Raw genomic sequence first — 26987 nt, 5'->3', positions numbered from 1 at the left:
TATCTTCATTTTCTATTCATAAGAAAACAACTGATCTGGACAACATCAGCTTAGTGGACCACAGAGCAGCATAGCATTTTAAGACAATGAATATAAAGGCATGTTTAATTTCATGTAAATTAAAAGTCATTTCTGATAATAAGATTACTTAATTTTTTAATGCTAACCAAGAATGCCCAATTTATGCGCGTCAGAACAAGATACACCGAATGCATCAAATCAAGCGTATTATATGGTCCATGGACAGATTTGTTTCGTAAACTTCTAAAAAACACGAAATTTCTGTCGAAGCTTGATGGGAGTTTAACATTCGAAAAGTTCTACTTTTTCAAAAGATAAATTTAAAGAAAATGGTGAACAGAACAGAGAAATTGTTTGACGGAAGTTACGATAGTTTTGATCTCTGGATTCTATATTTTCTGCTGAGAAACATAACAAGAGTTATCTCCCCCACCGTGTTGTACGTCTTTAAGTCTGGAATTAAATCTATGTGTAGCTTATAACAAAATATATATAAAGGATCTCAGATTAATCAAGAATGAACAATTAGATGACAACACACATGATCAATAAAAAAATATCTGTTACCCAGGTAATTAGACTTCGTTTTCCCGTCTGCGGAACTCCATTGGCCAATTTGTTTATATGTTCCATAATTTCTGCCCTCCTTATTGTCTTTTTTTCGGCAATACAGCGCATTAGGAACAAATGGTTCAATCATAGGTACTTTGCCGCTTAAATAAAGAACTACGAACTGCTCCATCAATTGTTCCTTTTCTTTGTTTAATCTGTAATCTGTTGGTGCAGTTGTATATGAATATTATTTTGTCATCTTGGTAACTTTTCTTTCAACTTTTCCCCAAGATTCGTTAACAATGGAATTTGAGATCCTTTAGTCGTGTGGCAACGGCCCTGCTATTTCTGTAAAGCTGTATGACATATTTTTGTCGATGATGAAAATGCTTAGGACAGTGAAATTTGGCACACTGAAGAACACGACGTTATGAGGAACATATTCATACCTGCTTGGATTGAAACGCCAGACAACCAAAAGAATTAAATCTCACCAAATTTACAGAAGAGAAATTGTTGCACAGTACTAAACTTTCTGTTTTAAGATTTGTTTATTTTAGGGAAAACAATCTGAATTAAGATACCTCTCCTATAAATCTTTTCTATTATTATGAAATTTGCCGATTGTTGTTAATGTTTTTCAAAGTTATTATTTTCTTTTGTATGTGTTTGATTGTGTGTTCGTCATGTGCTCTTTTTTCAGAGAGCACACGGCGGGTGTGACAGGTCACAGGGGATGCTTACTCCTTCATGGCACCTGATCCCACCTGTTTTCAGGGGTCCGAATTGGCTCTGCTCACGATTTCAATTTGAGTCGTTTAATTGGACCTTTAAGCATGACCACTGCTTCATCAGAAACTTTAATCAACGTTTTCCCAATCCCAAAGCCTTGGGGCGGCTAAAGCATTAATTCAGCGGCCTGGTGGAAATAAGAAACATCAGAAAACTTACTTAATTTTGAAGGACACACAGATATGCGACCAACAGAGAGTCCAGGACAGCTTCTCTTTGAAGAAATTGAAAAATGGCATCACTCTAAATATTCCGAAAATCCTGGCAGACTGATTATCAATGCTTCCAAATTTACCATGGAAATAGAAATGGAGTACGTCATGTGTATTTATATAGTTGGGAAGGCATCAAAATTAAGACAATGTAAAAAGACTTAATCTATTTTTAGCAAACCCTGGAGAAGTGACTTGATTCCACAGTACACTGCTGAATAAAATCACATTAATGAAAAAGGTTAAGATAGCGAACTGTGATCGACCTAAAAAATCTACAAACAATACAAATACCTGAACAGGACATAAAACATGGACCCCCGGAAATTCCAGAGAAGGGATCAGGTGCCTAGGAGGAGCAAGCATCTAATGATAACTAGTCACCCGCCGCCAGTCTAGATCAGGTAGACGGAACCTTCCGTTGTCAAATTTAGTATAAAAACAAAGGCCTTACAATTGGTATGAAACACATCAGCCAACACACGACCTAATGATAGGTTATATTTGTTAACAAGGTCATTATAACGACCATAAAATCAAGTCTTTTAAGAATACCTTGTGTAGAGAATTTTCCTTCAAAAGGACATTTGCTTTACATTCCCCTGTTTTCAAACTATGTCATAAAAGATATTCTTAATTAGTTAAGGTGGTGTTGAATAGATATAATTTATCAACAGTAAATCACAACAAATTGTATTTTACCAGAAAGTGGACGGGAGAGAAACTCCAAACATACATTTATTATATCTAAACTGCATGTACATGTCTCAAGTATGAGTGATAAAAAAGTATTATAGTTAGGAACTAAGTTGTTCATTATCTTCAATTAACAAACATGGTTTCCATCCAATTTGTATCTCCTGCATCTTAAGCATCAACATTTAAGGACTAATTTTATCTTCTTTCTTGATAACCAGCAAACGCCGATTTAGGTCTGTCCGGAAGTTGTACCTGATCCACACCACTACTCTCCCTTGTTAGAATAAATCTCCGTACATGCTGGTGAACGTCTTCCTCCGATGACATCTCATGACTGTTGCATATTTTTGTACGAACGAATACTGTTCCTCCTGGTTTGGGAACTTTAAGATCAAAGTTATTTTCCTGTAAGAAATGAAAAGAATTACATCAACCTTCTTCCAAAATATCATATTCATTAGCCTAAATATATGTTCCTATGTAAACCTTTGAATGCCTATTGTGGCCCTACCCTACCCCGAGGGTCATGATTTGAACAAACTTGAATTTACACTATGTAATGGAACTTTCACACAAGTTTCAACTTTTCTGGCTCAGTGGTTCTTGAGAAAAAGATTTTGAAAGATGCATTATATTTTCACTTATTCTGAATTATCTCCCCTAGAAAGATGTGACGCCCTTCACTTGAAGAAATTTAAATCCCCTTTACCCAAGGATACTTTGTGGCAAGGTTTGGCTGAAATTCATCCAGTGGTTCTTGAGAAGGTCAAAATTGTGAAAAGTTTACACATGGACGCCAGACAAAATGTATCTGAAAAGTTCACCCTGAGCTTTCAGGTCACTTGAGCTAAAAATTGTTTATTTCTTACTGAATAAAAAAATCGTGTTTGTCATACCAAACAATTATATACCAGAATCATTTTTGTACAATTCAACATATGCAGGTACTTATCTATATTTTGGAACAACCCCCTTCCCCCATTTATTCCCGATTAAGTACAATAAATGTTCTTGCAAAAAGTTTGTACTCACATCTCTATCATCTTGAATGGAAAATCTCTTTAGAGGAGAAAGCCTTGGTGCGTCCTTGTTATTTGCTGTCTTTTCTAGCTTGTCACAGAAACTTTTAATCCTATCCTCTAACCTATTAAGGTGCCCTTCACTGGTCTCCCAGTCAAAATAAGCATCGTCATTTGGTACCTGAACCTCGCCTGTACTACCGTTAAAGTATCGCATATCGTTCATCAATTCTTCTCTTGCTGTGGCAGAGCAAATAATCCTGGACCTATTTTCATATTTTTCGCGATGAAGATTATCTAACTGCTTTAAAAAATTATCGTTTTCATTCAATATCATGTTATCCCTTTCACCCTCTGAATTACCATTGCTGCATTCAGTTAAAAACACTCGGTTGTTTTCTGAAACTGGTCTGGTTCGCTCTTTCATTGATGTCAAACTTGTCAGGCCTATGGCAGTGCGGGGTCGTTGTTGAACCTCCCGTCGAGTCGTCGCTCTGTAATCACTAAATGGTCTGACAATATTCATGGACGGACTTAACAGCTCTTGCTCAGCATTAGCAGTTTTCAGCTGCTTCATACTTCTAGCAACCTTTCTTTTCGGTATATCATACAAACTTCGTTTCCCCGTCTGTGGAACTCCTTTGGCCAATTTGTTTCTATGTTCCATAATTTCTGCCCTCCTTATTGTCTTTTTTCGGTAATATAGTGCATTAGGAACAAATGGTTCAATCATAGGTACTTTTCCTCTTAAATACAGATCTATCAACTGCTCCATCAGCTGTTCCTTTTCTTTGTCTAACTCTGTAATCTGTTGGCGCAGTTGTATATTATTTTGTCTACTTGGTAACTTTTCTTTTAACTTTTCAACAAGAATCGTTAACAGTGGAATTTTGGATCCTTTAGTTGTATGACAACGACACTGTAATTTTTGTAAAGCCCTCTGACATATTTTGTTAATTGTTTGTTGGTTTTTCTTTGCTACGAGACGATCGTAGTTCTTGGTGTCTAGTATCATAACGGTGGCGTTTGAGTTGCAGATCATAGAACTGACACAAGAGTCAAGCTCTAGTGCCATTTCAACATCACCTGAAATTTAAATGAACTCATTCAAGAACTGTTCCTAACTATCATCCAAACATAAAAGTATCTTTATGGGGTTTTTTCTTTTTTGTTTGTTGTTGTAATAACTACTGGTTCCTTACCTATGACATCATGTCTTTCAACACAGCAGAGTTCAACACACATATTTCTTTGACGCTTTTCCGCTGCTACATATCCATCTCGTCTACGCACGCGCACGTGTTGCTGGAGCACATCACGCTCTGTTTCTTCTCTTGGTCTTAAATGTGTCCTATAATTAATCAACAGAACCTGTTATCCCTTGGTTTGCTTTACAATAACATTCACATAATATGATCTTTTTCATGCACTATGTCTTACCTATTTAACTGATTTTGTATTGGTACGGAGTTTTGAGTGAGCATATACGAATATTGACTAGAATGCTGGGTTGGATTCATAACTATCTTCGCTTGTCCCCTGCAGGTAAGAAGATATTCCAAAATATAGATTGTAGAAGACATATATATTTACTAGTAAGCATACACTGTATATATTCATTATTATGAAATACATACTGAACTATAAAGAGTAGCCCAGGAGGTGGATCTCCTTGCTTGACTATTGTAGACCCGTAATGGTAGTATTCCTTTCTCAAACTCATCTCCAATAGCTTTTTGAATTTAGGCGACCAGTTACTAAAGAAAGGACACTTTTTAATGAAATCTTGTCTTTCCTGATACTCCTCCTCTTGTTTTGCCTAAAAGATTTAAAATTTTCATTCTTAGATTTTAGTCTCAAATGTGTGTTCTATAACACTAATTCTTCATACGGGTATGTTTCTATATAATACTATTCCTTTTCATATAAGACCACGGAACAATTGGAAATATGCAGCTTACATACGTCATTTCCATCTCTTTTACAATCTCCTTTGCAGAGCTGTCGTTCGTTCCTCTCTCAGACACCTCTGCAATGGGCTCGCGTCAAGATTTTTGACATAAGGTATGAGCCGATGGTAGAGAGTGTCTCATTGTGTGGAGGGTACAATTCGACACGGACGACTAAGAAAACATTGGATTGAAATTCTAGTTCGAAATTCATTTTTCAATCCACCTCGGCTTCGCTCGTCTGTCCTCAAATCATCAAATGTTTTGACTATAACATATGGAGATGACGTAGGCAGCATATTTCCAATCTTGCCAGCTAATGTTCCGCGGTCTTAATGCTATTCCTTGCAACAGATTTAAATCATTCTATGTTTAAAAGTGATCAATGTCAGAGTGACAATATAAACACGGTCACTATTTAAATTTATAAGGTTAATCCTTCGGTACCTTCATGGACCTGTTGAAGAGTTCTCGACTGATAACCATTAGATCAGTCTCCTCGTCCGCTAGCACAGTAGCATTACGTACAGAGTCCTCCGACATCAACGCAACCTCGCCAAAACTTTTCCCTTCCTCTGTGAAAGACATTTGAAAATGTTTCTGTAAGGTTTGAATGTTTTTAATATGTTTTACTCCTCAGAAAATGATACAACTAGAAAAAAGTCAAAAGTAACTGATGTTTGTATGTAATATAAGTACATCTGAGAAAGCGAATGCACAGCAGTCTCGTTTGAATATTTCGAAGACGAATTATATTATCCTGATTTTAATACAGTATCAAATTAGAGAAAAAAAAATTATGCACTCTCTATATCAAAAATACATTGATCGGCACATTTAATAAAATTTAAAAAAAAAACATACCATAATGAATAATGAACTTTCCGTACTTAGACCGATCAACCACTTTCTTGACTCCATTTTGTTTGTCTTTTTCTCGTTTATTCTTAATGTCGTCTGCGTCGTCGTTTATATCCTCAATTTTATCTTCCAATACTGAGGAGTCTTTTGTTAGATTTGTTTCGTCCGGCGGCGGTGCATCATCGTCTGATTTCTGAGTATCGATGAGAACTGAAGTTTTTCCAGTCAGCATAATGAAGAAACTACAACAAAACTTTCAAAATAATTCTATGTCGTATGTCCTATAGCAACATTTAATATTCAGTCTAGATCGTCCCTGTCCACATTTATGACCCTTATATCGAGAATCATTAAGAATTAATTTACCACAGTCAATTTGCGTCTCTCCAGAACAAATTTTCGAGCAGGTCTTGTTCTTTGTACCCGACGGAAATGGCTGAATCTCGTTTTTGCTTTGCCAACACTGATTTCCTATCCAGATTATTGAAATAAGAGTTGGAAGAGTTTTATTTATTTGCAGCATTGTCAAATAAGTCAACAAATTATTGCCCTGATTGAACGTCTTTTAAAACTTAATATCTCGGTGGAAAAGTGGTCTACTCAAAGCACTGGGGAACAATGGCGACTGGAGAGGATTTAATGTTACATACTCTGGTAACAAAACTGAAAATATTTATAAAGAATTGAACGATACAATTCTTGTTGTATATGGCATTATTGCAATAAGCGATAGCAATGACCCTCCAAAAATGACACGCACCTTTCACCGTTTTATATAGAATAGTTCGATAAATTCTGTATTGAATATATTATTTGACATGAGGAAAGGACTATAAAAAAAATCATTGCTGTAATCTGACAGTTGACAATATATAGTTTGCATTTTTATTCGAGAAAACGACGAAAGACTTAGTTTAAAGGTCTAGAGTCTCCGTAAAAAGAGAACAGATTTGGTTTGTTTAAAACCATTACAAATATTTGTGACAAGCTTTCAACTTCATACAGTTGTTTAATTATATTTTTTTAATTAAAAAATGTTCACATATGCATCTTCGAGTAACTGCAACCTTCTTTCCCTGGTTGAAAATTTTGACTTAATTATTAAATGTACAGTCGTATATTTATTTGTAATAATTCTGGGTAATGCAACAGAATGATTAGAAAACAAGACGAGAATACTGTTTTTGAATATTTTCTTTTAAAATTGGAATAAGTGGAGGCAAACGTACTGTTTGCGATGAAGTAGTTGTAACAATTGAAACAAATTTACATACATTCCTGTCATGTTTGTTACATGTATCAGCAGTTGCACAGTCCTTATAGAGTTCTCCCAATTTAAATACTAGTACTTGTACATTGATAAATCGTTAAGTTTTACATGACCTATTTTTCTAAGAAAGTTCGGATGATTTTGGACAGTTTTACATTATTGTTTACATGGTAAGATAGAATAACAAGTACTGTTTTCAAGAGTAATGAATGGGAAAATGTTCCCTGGCATTATAAAATTATAAAAGAATAGAAAAAAAATAGTTCTTAAAAAAAATGAAGTTCTAGACTGGAAAAGGCCTAGGATTTCCAAATCTTTAATAGTCTTTAAGATTTTTTTTTTTGTTAAATCCCTTTTCCTCCATTTTGACATCATGAGACAGTGACGTGGTTGTTTGTAAGTCAATTTACCTGTTTCCCTTTTCCCCCTGTGCTATAATAACGTCGTCTCGGAAAGCTTTCATGTATGCACAGTTTCGTATTACATCTGTCAAAACACCTGCAATGAAAGATAAAGTCAGGTATAATAACCTTCTCATAAGAAATAAACAATGTAATTCTTTGATGCGACAGAAGGAACTGTGTACAATTATGAAATGGTTGCGTGCAGTTGTTTTCCGTGTAGAAATATAAGGATGGCATGCACCTCCTTGAAAACAAGGAGCTAGTTTTGCAAGAAATGTACCTGTCTATAAACGTGTTTAATTATCAAGTGTTCTTATTTTCTCGTCCCCTTTCTCTTTCACTCACTTTACTAAAAATTGGTCAATATTTTACGAAACTTGAATCGGTACTATTTGAAAGAAAACCGAGGCGAAAATATTAGAGGCCCATGGGTCACATCGTTTACCGATGCAACGTCTCTCATTCTTTTAGAAAAAAAATTTTGAACATATGAAATCCATTTTTGTTGTCCTTACTTTCAAGCATATGGTTTTAATTATTTTGATTTTAGGCCTAAATGTCAAATATACTATTATTTGAGGCAAGTTTAGTGGAACTGAACCCAGTGATTCTGGTCCAAGATCATGAAGCAGTTTAGACTTAAGTTAAAATTTCAATAATCCATAAGATGAAAATATGTTAGAAACTGACACTTGAAAATTTCAATTAACAACAACAATGGGAGAAAAATTTGACAATTTAGAATCTATCGTGTTTTCTATGATAAAACCTTTAATATAATATACTAATTCTGACGTGAATCTAGAACTGTTTCATGATCCTGGGGGCCCAGAGAAAAAAAAATATAAAAAGTAAACAAACACCGTACAGAATATGAACAAAAAAGCTAACTCGGTGCCCAGGTTAGCTAAAAGAAAAAAATTGTTTTTCATCATATTTTCCTCTGCAGTCTGAAATTTTCAGATTTGTAATTTGATAATGAAAGATTTATAAACATTTCTTTGCCTGTGTATATCCATACATATAATTACTATGTTTTCCTTTATGTAAATTATAAATTATAAACAGAAAATCAATGTGAATGTTGATAGCTTTTTGTTATAAATATACAGGCTTCATTCAAATTAAGGAAAGCTATTGATTGAGAGATTAAAAATGAAACAAAAGTCTTTGTCCGAGCCACAATCCCTGTGGGTATATGAAAGACAGAAGGTTGGAGTAGAACGAACAGAATTTAAACGTGTATTCACAAGAAAATGGTGTTGAATCAACATCGTCAATAGTACTCTCTATTGTTGTAAATTTACTCGCTAGATTAAATTTAAACAACGTTTTATTGAGAATTATTGATACAAGAGGGAGGGCATTAGATGCAGTTAATATCTGAGAACCATCAAAATGTATACCCTATTCAACTTGATAATGTGTCCGACTGTGATGTCAAATATTGTGTAAAAATCAGTTGGTCTTGACCAACACTCAATTAACGTAAATGTCAAATTGCAAAATTTTATAGAAATAAAAACCGATAGAGATATTGGCATGTATGTTTCTGATAAATAGTCATAATTTGTCGTCTTTCTTCAATGAAATCTCAATTCTACTATTGAATACCTCCAAGAGCGCTCGGTTAATTCCTTCATTTTCTCAAAGAAGGTCACGCATATTCTGTAAAATATTGGCCTTTTAATCTTTTAAAGGATATATTCCAAAGACCAATTACACACAAAATCATAAGAGCCACGACGTAATTACGTTAATTGACTGTTCATTGCAGATGAAAATCTTCGATAAATGCGACTAGAGAGAGTCGGTGTTTTGAATAGCGTTTCTCTTTTTGACAGATTAATTCTTGATGTGTCAGAATTAATCCGGAAAATGTAAAAAGCTTTACAAAAAGTTGGAAACATTATACCTTCAGTAGATAACAATAACATTTATATTTGTAGATATGTAAAATATGCATATGGGCTTGAAATTTATCAAATGTTTTGTGCAAAATGAAATTAAAATTTGAATTTAAAATATTGTAGTACTAGCATTTATATTGAATATTTATGAATATTTTTCAAGTTTTGAATCATGCTTCTCTCTCTCTCTCTCCTATATAATTAATTTGTACTCACTTTTGTCCAGATCCTTAAATAAATCGCTCTTTTTCCGTAACCATGGTAGAACCAACTGAATTTCTGCATCTTTCCTCTCGCTTGGAGACTTAGAAATAATTTTAACAACTCTTTGTTGCATATGTGCCATTTTCACTCAGCGGATGACAAATTAGAGAGTATCTTTTAACTTTTTCATTAATAACGCCAGGTTACTCTGGGCCGTAAAAATTGCATAACGTTTTCTTTAAATTGAATAAACTCGTCCATTAAACTTTAGAGAAATCCTTGTGTTTAAATTGGTATGGGGTAAACACCATTAATTAAACAATCGCTCCACTTCACAATACACGCAACTTTCAGCTGTAATAAACGAAGTTCAGAAGAACAGACTACGTTTTACAACATTCTTCCTCTTCAATTGATGTACAAAAATTTCCTCTGTTAATAATGAAGTTCCTTAATTTCTGACGTCAGAATTTGTCAAACGCAAAAAACTGTACGTTTTCTGTTGGTTCGTTTTTTCATGTACTGTCTTTTTTTTTCTCCTGATACATACTACAGGAAGAAAAATTATCCGTAACTCAAACATAGCACGTGTCATTTTTGTTCTACACCATGTTTGCTGTACATACTATACATCACACATGGACAGAAGCATATTTGGTTAGCTATTTAGCGACCGTCCTCTCTTGGTACATAAACTGTGTACATAAGATTTAATGATCCAAAACTTTCAAGTGTTCGATACATAAATTCTAAAGACTAAAAACATGATCTAAGAGAACAAAAAAAAATCGTTGCTGCTCTCCTCCGGTTTATTTTTAGCGTAATCTTTCAATCGGGACTTTAAAACCTTTATTGTGTAAATCAAGAAAAACTTAGAATAATTTTGTTATGGTTACATTTAAAAGTTCACAAGAGAATGAATAGTCGCGACTATAAATATTGATTCTTCACAACAATATTGAGAATATTTTGTGTTCATGACCATATTGCCAGGAAAGGTGTTCATTTTCATGTCACGGATTATTTTTCTTTAATTGGTCAGAAAAGTATTTGTTTAATTGAAAGGAAATATATATTATTCCTTGAATAAACTATTTGCGATTTTTAAAGCGAATTTTTAATAGCTTGAAAAAGTATTTAAAAAAGAAACTTAATATCTATTATTTCAAATGTCATGACAGGGTCTGCTTTAAAAATAATGATGTTTAAGTAGTTTGTTAAATGTTTCCTTTGCAGAGAATTGTACCATCGTGGCTTGCTGAAAAATGATACACCTAACTTTTTGTTAGGAGAGTCAGGAGAATAACATAGATTTCCATCAATTATAAAGTACAGATTATATACTAAAAATATATTTACCTTAAGGTCATAAATGAATGTATAAATACAAGACTAAAAAGTTAAAGTTTATTTCATCTTTAATGGAAGAAAAAAAAATGTAATCCACACTGAAACAAAGATCCCTCTTTTTGTAAAAAAACATCACTCACCTGAGCACTTTGGCTACAGAAAAGCAGATATCAGTTCAGTATTGAAAAATTAAATATACAAGTGGTTTCTCTACCCTCCACCCCAACCCAGAAGAAAAAAAGAAGGGGGTCATGATTTGAACAAACTTGAATCTACACTATCTGAAGATGCTGCCATAAAAACATAAATAATCAAGGCTCTCCTGTTCTTGAGAAGAAGATTTTTTTAAAGATTCTTCTTTTATATTACTTTGTAAAGCTTTGATTGCCCATTGTGGACTTCTCTCCCCTCCCCCCTCCTGATCTTAATTTAAATCTGCAGATTTTAATAAAGCTTTCACATAAGATTCATCTTTGTTTATTGAGAAGAAGATTTTTATAAGATGCCTTCAATTATCACTAATTTTTAATTTAAAATATTTCCCATTGAAAGAGGGCATGGCCCTTCATTTGAAAAAACTTATATGCTTTTCAGCAGAGGATGATTTGTGGCAGGTTTGGTTGACATAAGCTCATTGGTTCTTTAGAAAAAGTCGAAAATGTGAAAAGTTTACAGATGACACATGACAGACAACAACACCGACGTTACACCGTCACGGTAGCTCAGTTGGTAGAGTGCTCGGTCCATGATTGGAAGGTCATGTGTTCAAATCACGGCCGCAACTGACCTGTCGATAAAAAATAGGTAGCATCCGTTCCTTTGCCAAGCGCTTGGCAATTTGAAGTGAAAGTTGTGGGTCTTTTGGATGAGACCTTAAAAACCAAAGCTCCGTGTCACAGTGGGCGTTGGCGTGATAAAGAACCCTCACTGCTCAATGGCCCTGAGTGCCAAGTAAAGGTCTAAATTTGAAACCCTTCACCGGTATATGGTGACGTTTCTATATGAGTGAAAAATTCTCGAATGGGACCTAAAACAATATTCAATCAATCAATCATGACAGACAACAGACAAATTTTTATCAGAAAAGCTCATTTGAGCCCACGGTTCAGGTGAGCTAAAACCCATGCATTTTATAATCTCAATTTAAGAAAAATCTTATATACAAAAAAAAAAATAAATAAATAAAAAATTTTAAAAAAAATAATGAATTAAAATAAAATGAGCTGTCTATCTTGAGAACTTTCCTTGGACAAACTTCATTTTTCCTTTGATTGGTGACCTCTGTAGACAAGTTTGTCCTGACATGTAAGGTTGTAAGGCCTCTGGGACAGCTACACTGCCATCCTCTTGTTGGTAATTCTCAATAATCGCCATGATTAATCTTGGTACTGCACAGGCTGTGCCATTAACCTGGATAGACAAAAGGTTATAAAAACCATAAAAAAAGAATATTCAGCTCAGTTTGAGTTGAGTTAAAAATATTTTTGTTTGCATAAATTTTACAAAGATCATGGAGTGTAACACACTGCAAACAATTCATGGTATATACAATGTATCCTTAATGTGATATACAGGTTAAGTAAGAGATAAAAATTAGCTTACAGTTTCAACATGAACAGGTCCTTCCTTGTTGGGGTCTCTGTATTTGATGTTAAGTCTTCTGCTCTGATAATCTGTGCAATTTGAGGCACTTGATATCTATTGACATAAAATAATAATCTCTTGAAAATGTTAAATCAAATGACAAAAAATAATACAATCTGTGTGTGTCATTTGGCTGGCACTGCGGCTCCTACCCTATTTACGGGTGCATGTAATTGGTCTTCCTTGTAAATTATTCTTTTCCATTAAAATGACATGGTCCATAATTCTTTGATAAAAAAATAAATAAATAAACAGGGGACTCATGGGCTCAATGCTCACCTGAGTCACTATGGCCTTGCTTTTCTACATCAGATTTTTTCCCCTTCATTTCCTTAGTAAAACCTTGATTACTATTGTGGCCCTACCCTATTCCCAGGGGTCATGATTTGAACAAACTTGAATCTATACTACCTGAGGATGTTTCCATATCAATATAACTACATGTATTCATGTCTTTGCTGTTCTGTATGATTGATTGATCGTTTGTTGTGTTACACCCCATTCGAGAATTTTTCACTCATCTGGAGACGTCACCATATACCCATGAAGGGCTTCAAATTTAGACCTTTACTTGGCACTCAGGGCCATTGAGCAGTGAGGGTTCTTTATCATGCCAATGCCTACCATGACACTGGGAATCGGTTTCTAAGGTCTCATCCAAAGGACCCGCAACTTTCACTTCAAAGTGCCAAGTGCTTGGTGAAGGAACAATTGCTACCTATTTTTTATCGACTTAGGTCAGTTGCAGCTTTGTTTCGAACACAAGACCTTCCGATCATGGGCTGTTCTTTATGAAGAAGATTTTTTCCTTTATAATCATATGTAAAACTTTTTTGTTCATTATGGCCCAACCTTATACCAGCGATCATGATTTGAACAAACTTAAGGATAAATAACACAAACAAAATTTTTCAGAAATCAGCAATAAGTCTAATAAATTTTTGTTCTTATAGATAATTTGAATAATGTTTACCAAAGTAAATGTAGAAATTTTGTAAGATTTTGCAATAATGTCATAAAATGAGTGCAAAAAATTGTATAGATTTATATAGAAAATGGCAAAATATCTCAAATTTAAACACCAAAGAATACTTACAATTTCTTAATATTTTAGGAATTTATTATTTGTGTTATTTCTCATCAAAATCAGTCAAAATATGTACCAACCCATGCATCGATTTTTTGTTTGTCCTTAAATCTACACTAATTTAGGATGCTTCCATATCAATATGAATAATCATGCCAGCCTTTGCTGTTCTTGAGAAGATTTTTAAAGATTTTTTCCTACATATTTCTATGTAAAACTTTGATCACCTATTATGGCCCCACCCTATCCCGGGGAGGCATGATTTGACCAAAATTGAATCTACACTACCTGAGGAGGTTTCCATATCAATATGACTAATTATGCCTTTGCTGTTCTTGAGAAGATTTTTAAAGATTTTTCCTATGTATTTTGAACATCCATTAAGGTCTGACCTTACCCCCTGGGGTCATGATTTGAAAAAACTTGAATCTACATTATGTAATGAAGCTTTCACATATGTTTCAACTTTTCTGGCCAAGGGGTTTTTGAGAAGATTTTAAAATATTTTTTCCTATATATTCCCATGTACAACTTTGATCGCCTATTGTGATCCCACCCTAACCCAGGGGTCATGATCTGAACAAACTTGAATCTTCTCTAATGAAGCTTGCACATAAGTTTTGGCCTAGTGATTCTTGAGAAGAAGATTTTATGAAAGATGCAGTTAATTTTCCACTAATTCTTAATCATCTCCCCTTGAAAGAGGGCCTGGCCCTTCATTTGAAAAACTTGAATCCCCTTCACTGAAAGATCCTTTGTGGCAAGTTTGGTTGAAATTGGCCAAGTGGTTCTGGAGAAGGTGATGATTATGTGAAAAGTTTATGACAACAACAACAACAAAAATAACAGACAATGGACAAATTTTGACCAGAAAAGCTCTCTTGAGCCTTCAGCTCAATTGAGCTAAAAATGCTTGGCAAACTGAAAGTTCAGAAGACTCTGATTAAAAGTAAAATCTCTGACCACACGGACAAAGGGAAATAAGTTCATGCAATTTTGTGATCCTGTCATTTCTAGGATTAAAGAAATTCTAGTATGAGGAAAAACTTACACTGGTATCAAAATAAAACTGTTTCATATGACACAAAGGATGGGTCTCTAGTAAAGTTAACTTTTTTTCAGAATGGTGTTGAAAATATATTTAATAAACAGTTAATGTCTTTCAAATTAACAATATTACCATGGTAGCTCAGTCAGTAGAGCCCTTGCATGGTGATTGGAAGGTCGTGGGTTCAAGCCCCGGCTTGGACAGACCTAAGTCAATTAAAAATACATGTAGGTAGCAACTGTTCCTTCACAACTGCTCTGACTTCCGAAGTGAAAGTTGCAGGTCTTTCAAATGAAATCTTAAAAACCGAGGCCCTGTGTCATGGTAGGCATTGGCACGAAAAAGATCCCTCACTACTCAATGGCTCTGACTGCCCATATGAGTGACAAATTCTTGAATGGGATGTAAAACAACATACAATCAATCAAATATAACACAGTCTTGATGCATCTGATTATTAACCTTATTAAAGCACAACATCTTGATGTGGAAATGAGATTTTTCATGTGAATGTCACTTCCTAACATCCATACACAATCTTGATTTATATCGCAAGTGGCAGCCTCAAGAACATGCAAAATTAAGAACCATATCACTAAGAATCCAAATCAGTCTGAACATTAAAAGGAGGTAAGAATTCAAAGAAGCACCTAAGTACAATAAATACATGTTTTTGCATGAGCACAGTCTGTAAAATTATATACATGAACATTATCTCATTTATAGTTAAAGCGTAACTTTGAATTTTGATAAAATTTCCTAATGTAAAAAAAAAAACAAAAAAAAAAACAAGGGCAAACCTACCTCTCCCCAGAATTGTTTAGAAGGCATCCAAGTTTCTATATCAAATTTCCTGTAAGCAGGTGCCCCAAGTTCATGTGTAGGCATTTCTAGCACTCTGTAATAAAATAAAATAACTTCTTTATCTATTCACTCACAAATATCTAGTTTAAAATCTTGATGTGGGATAACTGATTACATTTAAACATATAGCAAAGTAAATTCAAAGTCCAAGCAATATCCTTATACATCTACGTACATAACTGCAAAAAAATAAATAGGTTTCATAAAGTCTTAACATTGAAAATACTACTAAATATGTCTTCATCAAGAAATGAGAAGCTCCCAGGGGCAAAAATTCCTCACCTTGCTGTAACCAATAAAAAAAGAATCCTAATACTTGTCTGAATTAAGATACATGTCTGAACTAAGAACCATGTAACATCAACAGTTCTGGAGCAAAATTTCAAAATAGATGATAGGACTGATATTTAGAGAACTTGCTGTTAAGACATATGATTTTGTCTATAGTCAGCCATATTTGCTTCTTATAAATTTATCTCATAATTTTCAAAAAAATAGCTAAAAACTACACAAATAACAAAATTATCATATTTCAGGAGCAACAACTCCCAACATTCAGGATGAACATATGTATATGAAATATGGTTCACAGGTACACTTTATGTTGCCTTCAGTTTTTCTTATTACAATAATTATACACTTTTAATTCTGATAGTTTGCAAGATAATAGCCAAAAATCATCAGAATTTGACATTTCAGGGGCCATAACTCCAACTTGAGCACAGATTTTTATGAAACTTGATATGTAGCAAGCTTTTGCCATTTGAATTATTTTCAGCACTACATTTTGCCTTTCTGCTTTTATTTCTAATTTTTATTTTGGCAAAATCTGCATACTCTTCTGTTCTATCTACATTAATGGCAGCCTTCTTTTCTATTGGATCAAAATGAAAATTGGATCATTTGTAAAAGAAATGGCTGACATCAATAACATAAAGTCATAGAAAAAACTGCCCATGTACATAATTTGCAATATGAAATTCTTTTCCTTAGAAGAAATATTACACTGGAACAGGGATTGTACGAAATACATATATGTTGTCCATTTTTCCATTTATTAGGCCATAAAAAATTAATTAATAGTTTCTCAGGCCAAAAATTTCAAAATTCAATGCGGCAGGCAGGTTCTTATTTATTTATTTATTTATTTATTTTTTTGAAGCAGGTTTTATACCTTTTTTCATGTTAGTCATTCAACAAAATGATGATATCAACTGATTCTTACTTTTTTGGTTCTCTTACATTAATTGAAATATGTATTCAACTTTAAATAATGTTATTCCAAACAAAGTTAATTCATAAAATACCGTATTAACAAGAAATGTATTGTTTATCTAATAAAAACGTCTAATACCATTTATGAAAAGGGGAATAACTCAATTTTCTTTCTCAACTTGGAAAAATAGAAAATTGAGTTATTTCCCTTTCAATATGTCAATAAAATTGATCAATGCGGCAGTGTTTGTCCTGATGCGGCAGTGAATGAGAAACTATTGATTAATTTTTTTTTCCCCTAGTTTTTTCCTTTTATTCATTAAACTTGTGACTTACCTAAAATGTAATCCTAAATTCAAAAATAATTGTTTTTCTGTCTCTAAAAACTCTTGAAGAAGATCATCTCCCTGTCCTTTCTTTGTTACGCCAAACATCTCAACCTGTCAAAGTACATACACTGGTATGTAAAAGGACTTTTATAAGCCATATATAATATGTCATTTAATTTACAAACATTCTTTTTGTCTGCAGTGTGAATATGGAATATAACAATTACCTTGTGTGTCTATAAAACGCAGTACCAAGTAAAGTTCTTAATTCAGAGAGTGAGAAAAAATGTTTGATAGTAACAATTTGTTTGCAACTGGCTTTTCTTACCTGTAGGATAGAGAAAAATAAATTTTGTGTAATAGAATGGGAGAAATACAAGATAGATCACACTTGGACACAAACACTGGATGAACTTAGAAGGTGCTCAACCTGTGCTACTTATGTCAGCATTGGATGCCAATAACACCTACCTTTGTAAATAGGTGGACTCTATAAATATCTTATATACTAACACCCACCTTTGTAAACTGGTGGACTCTATAAATATCTTATATACTAACACCTACCTTTGTAAACTGGTGGACTCTATAAATGCCTTATACACTAACACCCACCTTTGTAAACTGGTGGACTCTATAAATACCTTATATACTAACACCCACCTTTGTAAACTGGTGGACTCTATAAATACCTTATATACTAACACCCACCTTTGTAAACTGGTGGACTCTATAAATACCTTATACACTAACACCCACCTTTGTTAACTGGTGGACTCTATAAATACCTTATACACTAACACCCACCTTTGTTAACTGGTGGACTCTATAAATATCTTATATACTAACACCCACCTTTGTAAACTGGTGGACTCTATAAATACCTTATATACTAACACCCACCTTTGTAAACTGGTGGACTCTATAAATAACTTATATACTAACACCTACCTTTGTAAACTGGTGGACTCTATAAATACCTTATATACTAACACCCACCTTTGTAATCTGGTGGACTCTATAAATATCTTATATACTAACACCTACCTTTGTAAACTGGTGGACTCTATAAATACCTTATATACTAACACCCACCTTTGTAAACTGGTGGACTCTGTAAATGCCCTGCTCCTCCTCAGTAGCTGACACCTCTGCCCTGTAACAGCGACTTACAGCACAAACCCTGTGAATAAATAGTGAGAAAGTTTAGATGCTAGCAATTTAGTGACTAGTTGATACCAGGATAACCCATTAAAGCTGGAGAGCTTATTTCCAATGGGGTCCTACCCTAAATAAGATAAAAATACAATGTTTCATCATTAAAGCACTATAACAATTTTTGGCACTATAATTTTAGAGCAAGATGATCTCATACTTTCAAAGAATGGAAAAAGCATGTACAGAATATGCAAATACAAACTCACCTTTTTGGTAAATTTTTGCACAACTCATTCATAAACAAACCTACGATCAGAAAAAGAAAACAAAAATAAAAGTCTGTGTGCTTCTATAATTAGCTAACAATTTCTCATCAAGAAAGCATTTTGTATTTACTCCCCATTGAATGTCAGTGTTTACTGTAAGGTGAGACAGTGATCAGTACATATGTACATAGTATTCTTTCATTAAACAAAGGAACTAAAAATAGCTTAATGTATTGTGAACTGGGTAGATCCCCCTACACATTAAAACAACATTAAGAACTTTTAAATACATGCACTGGCTAAAAACTAAAACCATGAATAACTGTATTTTGAAAGAATGTTATGAAAACATAATTGCGAACAATGACAAAAGATCGGCTGTCAAATATAGGTTTACAATTCATGTTTAAAGAGTCAAGTACAAATCACTCAAGAATTATAAGATAATTGAAAATAGGATATCGGATATTTACAAACAGAATTTATAATCTTCTCTATCAAGTTCACCAAAGAGTGTTTTGCATCAATATTTGAAATACAATTTTTGTCTATTAGCCTATCTTAAAAACCAAATTAACTTAACTTAAATGGGGAAAAAATGTATAGCAAAATTGAGAACATCTTCACACCCTTTGAATACTGAAAAAATCAGGCATAATAATGTGAGAAGGAATATAAGGTTTTGTAAATTTTAGTGTTATCTTGATCAAAATGATATGGAAGATGAGTTTTATTTTATTTTGAAATGTCCATTTTATGTTGAGAATGAAGTATATTAAGTGGTTTTATTTAATAAACTGTGTGTTTTTAAATGAGTAAAGCTCCTTAGTGTGGAAAATACAAAAGAACTTAAAAACATTTGAAAATTTTTAGAACAAGCTGTAAAACTGAGGAGTTTTACATTATGATTGTATGACAGTCTATATATAGTACAGCGTGAGTAAATTTCTATTTTTATTTTTACAACTTATAAAATGTGATTGTTCTTTTTTTTTTTCAATACTTTCCATTCACCCATATTTTTACAGTGTGTGTATATATATATTGAAACAATTTATTTTATTTCGATGAGTTGTGAAACTCAAGGGCACTGACTGGAAAAAATGTGGTTAAATTGTATCAAATTATAAAACCTTGTGTTTTCATTGGACTAGAGATCTAAACTTTTAATTTGAACAGTATGTGAATTCCACAATTAAAAACTTATTTCATTACCAGCAAGAGATATTTCTGATGTTCCTGCTAAACAGAGGTTGTCATGGTGATGTGAATCTACTTTATAAACCTGGTTCCTGTCTCCTGTTGTTTTGAATCCACAAGCTTCCTGCATGGTTTTCAAAAAGAATTTATAACAATCATGTCTAATGTGCTGATCTATTTTTTTTTTTTTTAAAAAAGTTTCTTTCCACAGATTCAAAAAGTGAAATGCTCATTTCTAGCAGTTTTGGGGAAATACTCATTGAATCTTTGCTTGTTCAACAAAATGTATATTGGTAAATATTTTTTTTTGCATAAGCAGTGTATTCTTTGGAGGCATAATTCTCATTTATGGTATTTATAGTTGTTTCATATTTCTTGAGCAATGAGCTCAGTGACTTACTAGTCAAAATATTAAAGTAGTGAAACTGTAATGCTTTGACAGCATTGACAATGGATGACTTACAACGACATTAGAATTTAGGAGATCTGGGACAGACACCAGGGAGAACCCTCTAAGCAGAAGATGGTCCAAGGTGTACCTAATCAAGGCCTGCTCCAATTTAGCAAAGTCAGACATTAAGTAGTAGGTCCGTGGTCCTGTAGTGTGGCCAACATCACTAAAAAAACAAGAGATGTGAAGTAAAATTAATGAGTGAAAATCCATAGGTATGAATAAAAGTGTCAAAAAAATGCATTTAATATTTCAGTTCTCACGAAAATCTAATACATGTAGACTCGATGTTAGAGTACCTTATTCTTAAAAGATTTAATCTCTGTCCAATTTCTAGCACAGACTGTGGTTTAAACGTAAAATCTGAAAATAAACTGATTTTTAGTAAATTAGTACATTTAGTACATTAAAGGAATGGGCAAACAAGGTATGGAAAATTCCTATAGCTTCAAATGTGTAAAAGTCATATTCAATTTGTAAATATAGTAAAGTTCTTTTTTTGAGAGGTATGAAATTATGGCAAACAAAGAAAACTTTTCTGCAGAAAATTCTTCCAGCAAAAATCATTCTATGATTTTAAAAAAAATATATATGGTATTCTTGGGGTTCGAACCCAAGCAATAAAAATCCTGAACATCAGATAATTTTTTTTTCTTAGAGACCAACATGCTAACCACTATGCTATACAGCTCATATGGCATTAACTGCATATAAATCACATTTGTGAATTGACCCTTGACTAAATGTACTTCAAATATTTCTCAGAAAGATACAAATGTTGTGTCATAAAAGGGTATCTTTTAGGTATAGTGGGTCTTTGCTTCATGTTTTAGTTAGCCAAAATATGAATTTAGTTATACACATACTTTGAGTATAATCTTTCAAATGGAGCGAGGACCCACTCATATGGAAAAATTGATATAGCATGGTGTGTATATGCTATTTCATAGAAAATAATTTCAATCTTTGTGAGATTGTAGCAAATTGTGGAGATTTTACATAAAGTATACATTAATGATAAGTGAAATATCAAAGACAATTTTGTCATAATTGACATTTAATTTTTCACTTTCTTGTTTGTCACACAATGGTCATTTTTCTTGCTTTGTTCACCCATCTTCTTTTGAGACAAATGAGAAGCATTATGATAGAGATACCATATATACTCACCTATAAGTCAGTTTTTTGGGAGCTAAACTTTGGTCTAAAACTCTTTGTCCAACTTATAGGCGAGTTATAAAATGATTGGTATTTTAGAGGGTCAATCCCTCTAATATAAGCTTAAAAAATACAACCGACTTATAGGCGGACCGACTTATTGGCGAGTATATACAGTAATTAATGAATGAATTATTGATTTATAAGATAAATTTTGATTTTAAAAACAAACCTCTTCTTGCTCCATACAGCCCTTTACACTCAGCCACATCCTCACTTCCTATTGGCTATATAACAAAATACACAAAAAAATAATAGCACAATGAATTAACCGTAAAACTTGGATATACAGAACTCACTTACAAAGAAATCTTGGTTATGTCAGTGAGAAACTTTATAAGTAAGAATCACATAGAAGACTCTTCACTGTTTCTTATAGGGATATAAAGAATCTCTATTATAAGGAAGCAAATTCAAGGTTCAAGTGATTGACTTATAACCAAGTTTTATTGTACTTTCTAAGACTAATTAGTAATAATATGTACAGTAAAGGGCAGTAACTCACTGATGCTGGAGAGGTTCTGTTGGGAAGTGCAGATGCTGCTTCATTTAACTGTTGTAGCAGGGAGCCTTTCAGTGCAACCTACATGTACATTAGCCAATTTTATAAGCCTATTTTCACAGGAAAAGTTTTTCATATATACCAACACAACTTTTGAGTTAGAATGGCAATTCATTAGGGTGTCCAAATAAAAATTCCAATCAATTATTTTATTAGAATTTTTTTTATTATTTTTGTTAAACATATCATCTTTACTATCTTAATAATAAAGTGATTTAATTAATTTCAATTCACATACTGAACAAGTACATGAATTGAACAAGATGGAAATTCTAACTATATATATATATATGTATATAAATATAGACTTGCACTATGAATAAGAATTAACTTACATTCGTTTCCTTTTGATATAATTTCCACAAAGAAATCTGAAATATATGGACATAAACTTCAAGTTAGACACTGTCAAAAGAAAATATTGTTAATAATAATAATATGTTAAAGGTAAATATTTTTTAATAATTTTTCTACATTTTTTTTCTATATTAACAATAACATCTGAACAAAAATTTTAACTAACATTAATACGTATATGTACTGTATAAAATTTACCACTTTCTCTATGTCTCCTATTCCTTTCCTGTTAATAATGTTTTCCTTTATTTCCTTTTGATTTTTGTCGTTACACAGGTATTGCCAATCAAACTCTGGGACAGGAGGATCAAATGGCTGGGTCCATTCTTTAATGCTATCGCTAGAACTTAAAAATCTGGTGAGGATTTTTGTTTTGCAGAATGTGAAGTCTGGGATAGAAATCCTTCTCATTAACTGTAAAGCTTTCATTTTTCTGCATACACATAAATTCATAATACACTGGAAATCTTCAGTCAGTAGGGTAGCTGAATTAACTAAATGAAAGAATATTTAAGCTATTAATTAATAAAATGGATGGTAAATTTCAGTGGATCTAGGCATAGAATAATTACATACATGTGCACGTCTACACATACAAGTAGAAAATATTAAAATGTTTACCAAAAAAAGAGGAAATATCTGACAACTATAGACGGGTACAGAAACATTTTTTTTTAGCTAGAATACCGGCCTGGACAACATCTTTACACTGCTATTTATCCTCTATATAGTAATGTCATCCATCTTGCAAGCAACTGTGTGTGGGAGAGTCTCTACACTCATGACATTTTACGCTTGTCAACGCTGTACATAAACCTATTGGTTCACATCATGAATGCCCAGAGTTATCCCCCTTGAGCACACTTTTCAGTGGATATAATGAAGAGAAAGTCGAATATTCTGCTATATCTTAACAAAACAGTTACTAATTAAGTATTTGTTTATCAAGTTTATCATATATGTAGCCTACTAGTTGGTAACAATTAGTAAATTGACCTTAATATTCAAAAACAGTTGACATCACTCTAACATGTTCCTCTTCAACGTTTTTCCCATGTGCTGAGTGCAAAGGGAGGCAATAATGTAAACAGACTTACTTCCGGTAACAGTAGACAACACGCAAAACATAAACAAAGAGAAAGTCAGCTGAGTCTAGCTGTGTGTAAACATTAAACAACACAGGTAAAATATGTATTTATTTATTATCACTTTGGTATTAATACATCTAAAATATTTGAAATTATATAACATAAAACTGCTGAAGAACTGTCATTTCGTGTACATCTGATTATGCATGTTAAAAAAAATTGACCGATTTTCCTTCACACCATCATATTTAATCACTGTAAAATTTATTTTTATAATTAAGAGAATTTATGTAAATGGGTATATAATATTAATTAAAATATATACTGATGCGCCCTTTAAATATAACTCCTTCCATTAATAAATTAAGAATTATATACCAGCTGTATCATGAATTAATTAAATAGCTATATTATAGTTGCAGATCTGTATCTCGCTTGTTTGTTCACAAGATATATACATATATGTACATGTATACATATTCCAATGCTCATTATTTACAAACAATTTTGTTTATGAGACATGCAACCCATTCTCATTTTGTGTTTTCTATCAGTTTTATTATTTTCATATTTCTTGAAATTGTTATATACATGTATTCTGTAATTTTAGCTGATTGCCTATAGATGGCTGCTGGATTAAACATTGCTGGTCTACAGTTGGACACAGCACCTCTAGCACAACATGACAGTGAGCAGGTGTCATTCAACTCCAGAAGTCAGATGTCTGTATCTATTCCCACCTCCCCAACTGCCCTCTCCCTGGCTAGTCCAGAGGGAATTGACTGCTATGGTAATGAGAGACAGGTTCTTAGTGACCAGGCAAAATTCTACAACAATTCTACTCTAAGTGATGTGACACTAGTGGTGGGAGGCAACAAATTCTACGCACACAAGCTCATTCTGGTTCGTTCAAGTGACGTGTTTGAGCGCATGCTGAGTGAAGAGTGGAGTGATGGTAGCAAAAAGGTACCAACATAACTCTAATTACTCATGTGTATATATTGTACTATAAAATAAATTGTAAAATATATCAAATGTAGATTTATTTTGAGGAGCAATTCTATCACACATTTTAATGCTTGTCCTTCAAATTATTTGAGAGATTCATGTCTGCAAGAATAAGATAATAAAAATTACATTTTCCATTTTTTCTTCATGCAATTTAATGCAGATTTGCTGAGTACTCAGATTGTTGCACATATTTTTTCCATCTGATTAATATTAAATGTTTAGTGGTGTGAACAAGCTTAGGTAAAGAATTTAATTTCTTTATATTTCAGGATCTTACTTTGACAGAGGACAGTATGTGTGTCAATGTCTTTCCAAGATTTCTGCAATTCCTATACAGTTGTCATATCAAACTAAACATGGACAACACATTACCAGTATTGATTCTAGCAGATAAATACAATGTCACAGACCTACGCAATGTCTGTATCTCATTTGCATGCTCGTTTATCATCCCAAAATTACAGCTGAAAGAGGTGTTTCATGTTTGGTTTCAATATGCCACAAAGTGCAACAACACTCGACTGACCAATTCCTGCATCAGAGCTATGGCTGAAAAGATGGATGATATCATTGGATCAGTGGAATGGGAAGATGAGTGGGTTAATATGGACAATCAGCAGCTCATTGAGTTTCTCAAGTGCTCAGATTTATGTATCAAAGATGAATTCCAGCTATGGAATGCCATGTTAAAGTGGTTACTGTGTCCACAATTCCCAGCTAGAGCAGGAGAGAAGATTCAAGAGCTGGCTGAAATTGTGGAGCACATTCGTTTTCCTATGATGACAGCTGAGCAGCTCTGTGCTGTAGAATCTAGTGAAGTGGCACAGAAGTATAAAGATATCTTCCAGAGGCATTTTCTTCAGGCTTATAAGTATCATGCACTACCCTTGACTAGTAGGGCTACTGTTAAAGAATTCAGTGGTCCATGCTTCTTACTGAGGAACTACACAGATCTCAGATGGGACAAACGGTTTGTGATTCAACCATTTTCTGCCTGTCCTAAGTGTTCAGAAGTAAGCTTCAGGTTTTCAACGAGGGCTTCAACTTTTCCTCAGCAGACTTGGGATTGGGATCTAAAATGTCACCCAAAAGGATTCTCATCGACATCGGAGGAGTTCAGATGTATACTGTATTCTAATCTTATTTTGGATCAGCCTCGTCCGATTGAGTATCTACTGTCTGTAGTAGGGAAGGAAGAAATTCTTCACTCTGTCAGTGGACGTAAAAATTTCTCCAAGACAAGATACACCGCTGACACTGAGATGGATAAAAAAGTATCTGTTGCGGAACTCTGCCAACCAAATTCCCCTCTACTTTTGGATGACTCTTTGATCCTGCAAATAACACTTAAACCAGTAGAATAACAATTTAATACATCTATTTGGGGATCTGCAATCTGTGTTATAGATTCGTAAATTGTGCCAGAGCATTAAGATTTAGGATGCACAGCTATATATTGTAATGTACTGTAAAGTATAATGTAGTTAGAACAGATGTCTCAGTAGTTAACTTATTGCAAATTTTCTGTCATTCACAAAGCACTGTTTTAATTCAAAGTAGTCTGTTTATTTAGATAAACTCAGCTTTAATTTCATTTATTAGATGAACATATGTTATTTCAAATGAAAACATGCTAAATGATAAGTGTTTATTAAAATACTGACCGATTCTCAGCTTATGTTGAGTTGAAGACTTCAGATATAACAAGTGTTAGTTAAAATGATTGAGATACATTAAACTGATATCCCAGAATCTTGTTATACCCAAGTCCACAATAGCAGAATTTTTATTTAAATGATGTTGGATCATTGACAAGCTACTATTTTTTTTGTAATTTGTTGTTTCATTTTGCTTATAATCAAAATGGACCAAAACACTAAAAATCATATTGAACAGTGGCGTATTTAGGAGAACATTCCATTTAGGTTGTTAATTGTTTCAGAAATAATGTTATATACTAGCTGGTATGCGTATAATCAGATAAATGCAGACAATTATGGGCATGTCTCATGCAGAATTTTTTTTATATATATCCATAATTTATATTTGTTACATGTTTGTTGTAGATGATTTGCATGTTTAATGTCAATCAAATTGAAACATTTAATGTTTTCAGTGTTCACTGATAGAGCTTATTAAACTCAATAACATGCATGTAGAAGTTCAAATAAATTTAGAACAATAGTAATTTTCTTTTCTTTTCTTTTTTTTTTTTTTTTTTGAAATGATTATTTTGTCATAAACAT

The 26987-nt window shown here is 33.1% G+C and overlaps 3 protein-coding genes across 3 annotated transcripts; 1 reads left to right on the top strand and 2 right to left on the bottom strand.

Moving 5' to 3' along the window:
* Positions 1-2420: 2420 nt before the first annotated feature.
* On the bottom strand, positions 2421-10290 carry LOC133181913 (uncharacterized). The gene is made up of 9 exons (XM_061316566.1): positions 9906-10290; positions 7786-7873; positions 6109-6347; positions 5692-5819; positions 4933-5114; positions 4736-4834; positions 4498-4646; positions 3309-4381; positions 2421-2681 (listed from the first exon to the last, which is right to left on the bottom strand). Exons 1-9 carry the CDS (start codon positions 10033-10035, stop codon positions 2472-2474), a joined length of 2298 nt encoding a protein of 765 aa, XP_061172550.1. The 5' UTR covers positions 10036-10290; the 3' UTR covers positions 2421-2471.
* Positions 10291-12456: 2166 nt separating this feature from the next.
* On the bottom strand, positions 12457-23099 carry LOC133183393 (serine--tRNA ligase, mitochondrial-like). The gene is made up of 13 exons (XM_061318356.1): positions 22841-23099; positions 22621-22656; positions 22229-22306; positions 21896-21950; positions 20805-20868; positions 20518-20671; positions 20070-20178; positions 18855-18894; positions 18526-18613; positions 17438-17541; positions 15827-15920; positions 12846-12941; positions 12457-12653 (listed from the first exon to the last, which is right to left on the bottom strand). Exons 1-13 carry the CDS (start codon positions 23093-23095, stop codon positions 12471-12473), a joined length of 1356 nt encoding a protein of 451 aa, XP_061174340.1. The 5' UTR covers positions 23096-23099; the 3' UTR covers positions 12457-12470.
* Positions 23100-23729: 630 nt separating this feature from the next.
* Positions 23730-26925, top strand: LOC133181912 (BTB/POZ domain-containing protein 17-like). The gene is made up of 3 exons (XM_061316565.1): positions 23730-23824; positions 24341-24696; positions 25011-26925. Exons 2-3 carry the CDS (start codon positions 24355-24357, stop codon positions 26103-26105), a joined length of 1437 nt encoding a protein of 478 aa, XP_061172549.1. The 5' UTR covers positions 23730-23824; positions 24341-24354; the 3' UTR covers positions 26106-26925.
* The last annotated feature ends 62 nt before the right edge of the window (positions 26926-26987 follow it).

This window comes from Saccostrea echinata, unplaced genomic scaffold, assembly GCF_033153115.1.
Source record: "Saccostrea echinata isolate AGI-Se365-2 ecotype Australia unplaced genomic scaffold, CSIRO_AGI_Sech_v1 ptg000009l, whole genome shotgun sequence".
In the NCBI taxonomy this organism is placed as follows: domain Eukaryota; kingdom Metazoa; phylum Mollusca; class Bivalvia; order Ostreida; family Ostreidae; genus Saccostrea; species Saccostrea echinata.
Note: the sequence above shows the minus strand (reverse complement) of the source record. Positions and strands in the feature narration are given on the sequence as shown.

Coding starts and splice junctions, on each gene's coding strand:
- LOC133181913 (XM_061316566.1), bottom strand. CDS start 10,035: ATGGCACATATGCAACAAAGAGTTGTTAAAATTATTTCTAAGTCTCCA. Junction 5,820..6,108: donor AAAGTTCATTATTCATTATG/GTATGTTTTTTT, acceptor TGTCTTTCACAG/AGGAAGGGAAAAGTTTTGGC. Junction 4,647..4,735: donor ATACAAAATCAGTTAAATAG/GTAAGACATAGT, acceptor GATTAATTATAG/GACACATTTAAGACCAAGAG.
- LOC133183393 (XM_061318356.1), bottom strand. CDS start 23,095: ATGAATTTATGTGTATGCAGAAAAATGAAAGCTTTACAGTTAATGAGA. Junction 17,542..18,525: donor GAGTCCACCAGTTTACAAAG/GTGGGTGTTAGT, acceptor GTACTTTGACAG/GTTGAGATGTTTGGCGTAAC. Junction 12,654..12,845: donor GACCTGTTCATGTTGAAACT/GTAAGCTAATTT, acceptor TTGTCTATCCAG/GTTAATGGCACAGCCTGTGC.
- LOC133181912 (XM_061316565.1), top strand. CDS start 24,355: ATGGCTGCTGGATTAAACATTGCTGGTCTACAGTTGGACACAGCACCT. Junction 24,697..25,010: donor GGAGTGATGGTAGCAAAAAG/GTACCAACATAA, acceptor TTTATATTTCAG/GATCTTACTTTGACAGAGGA.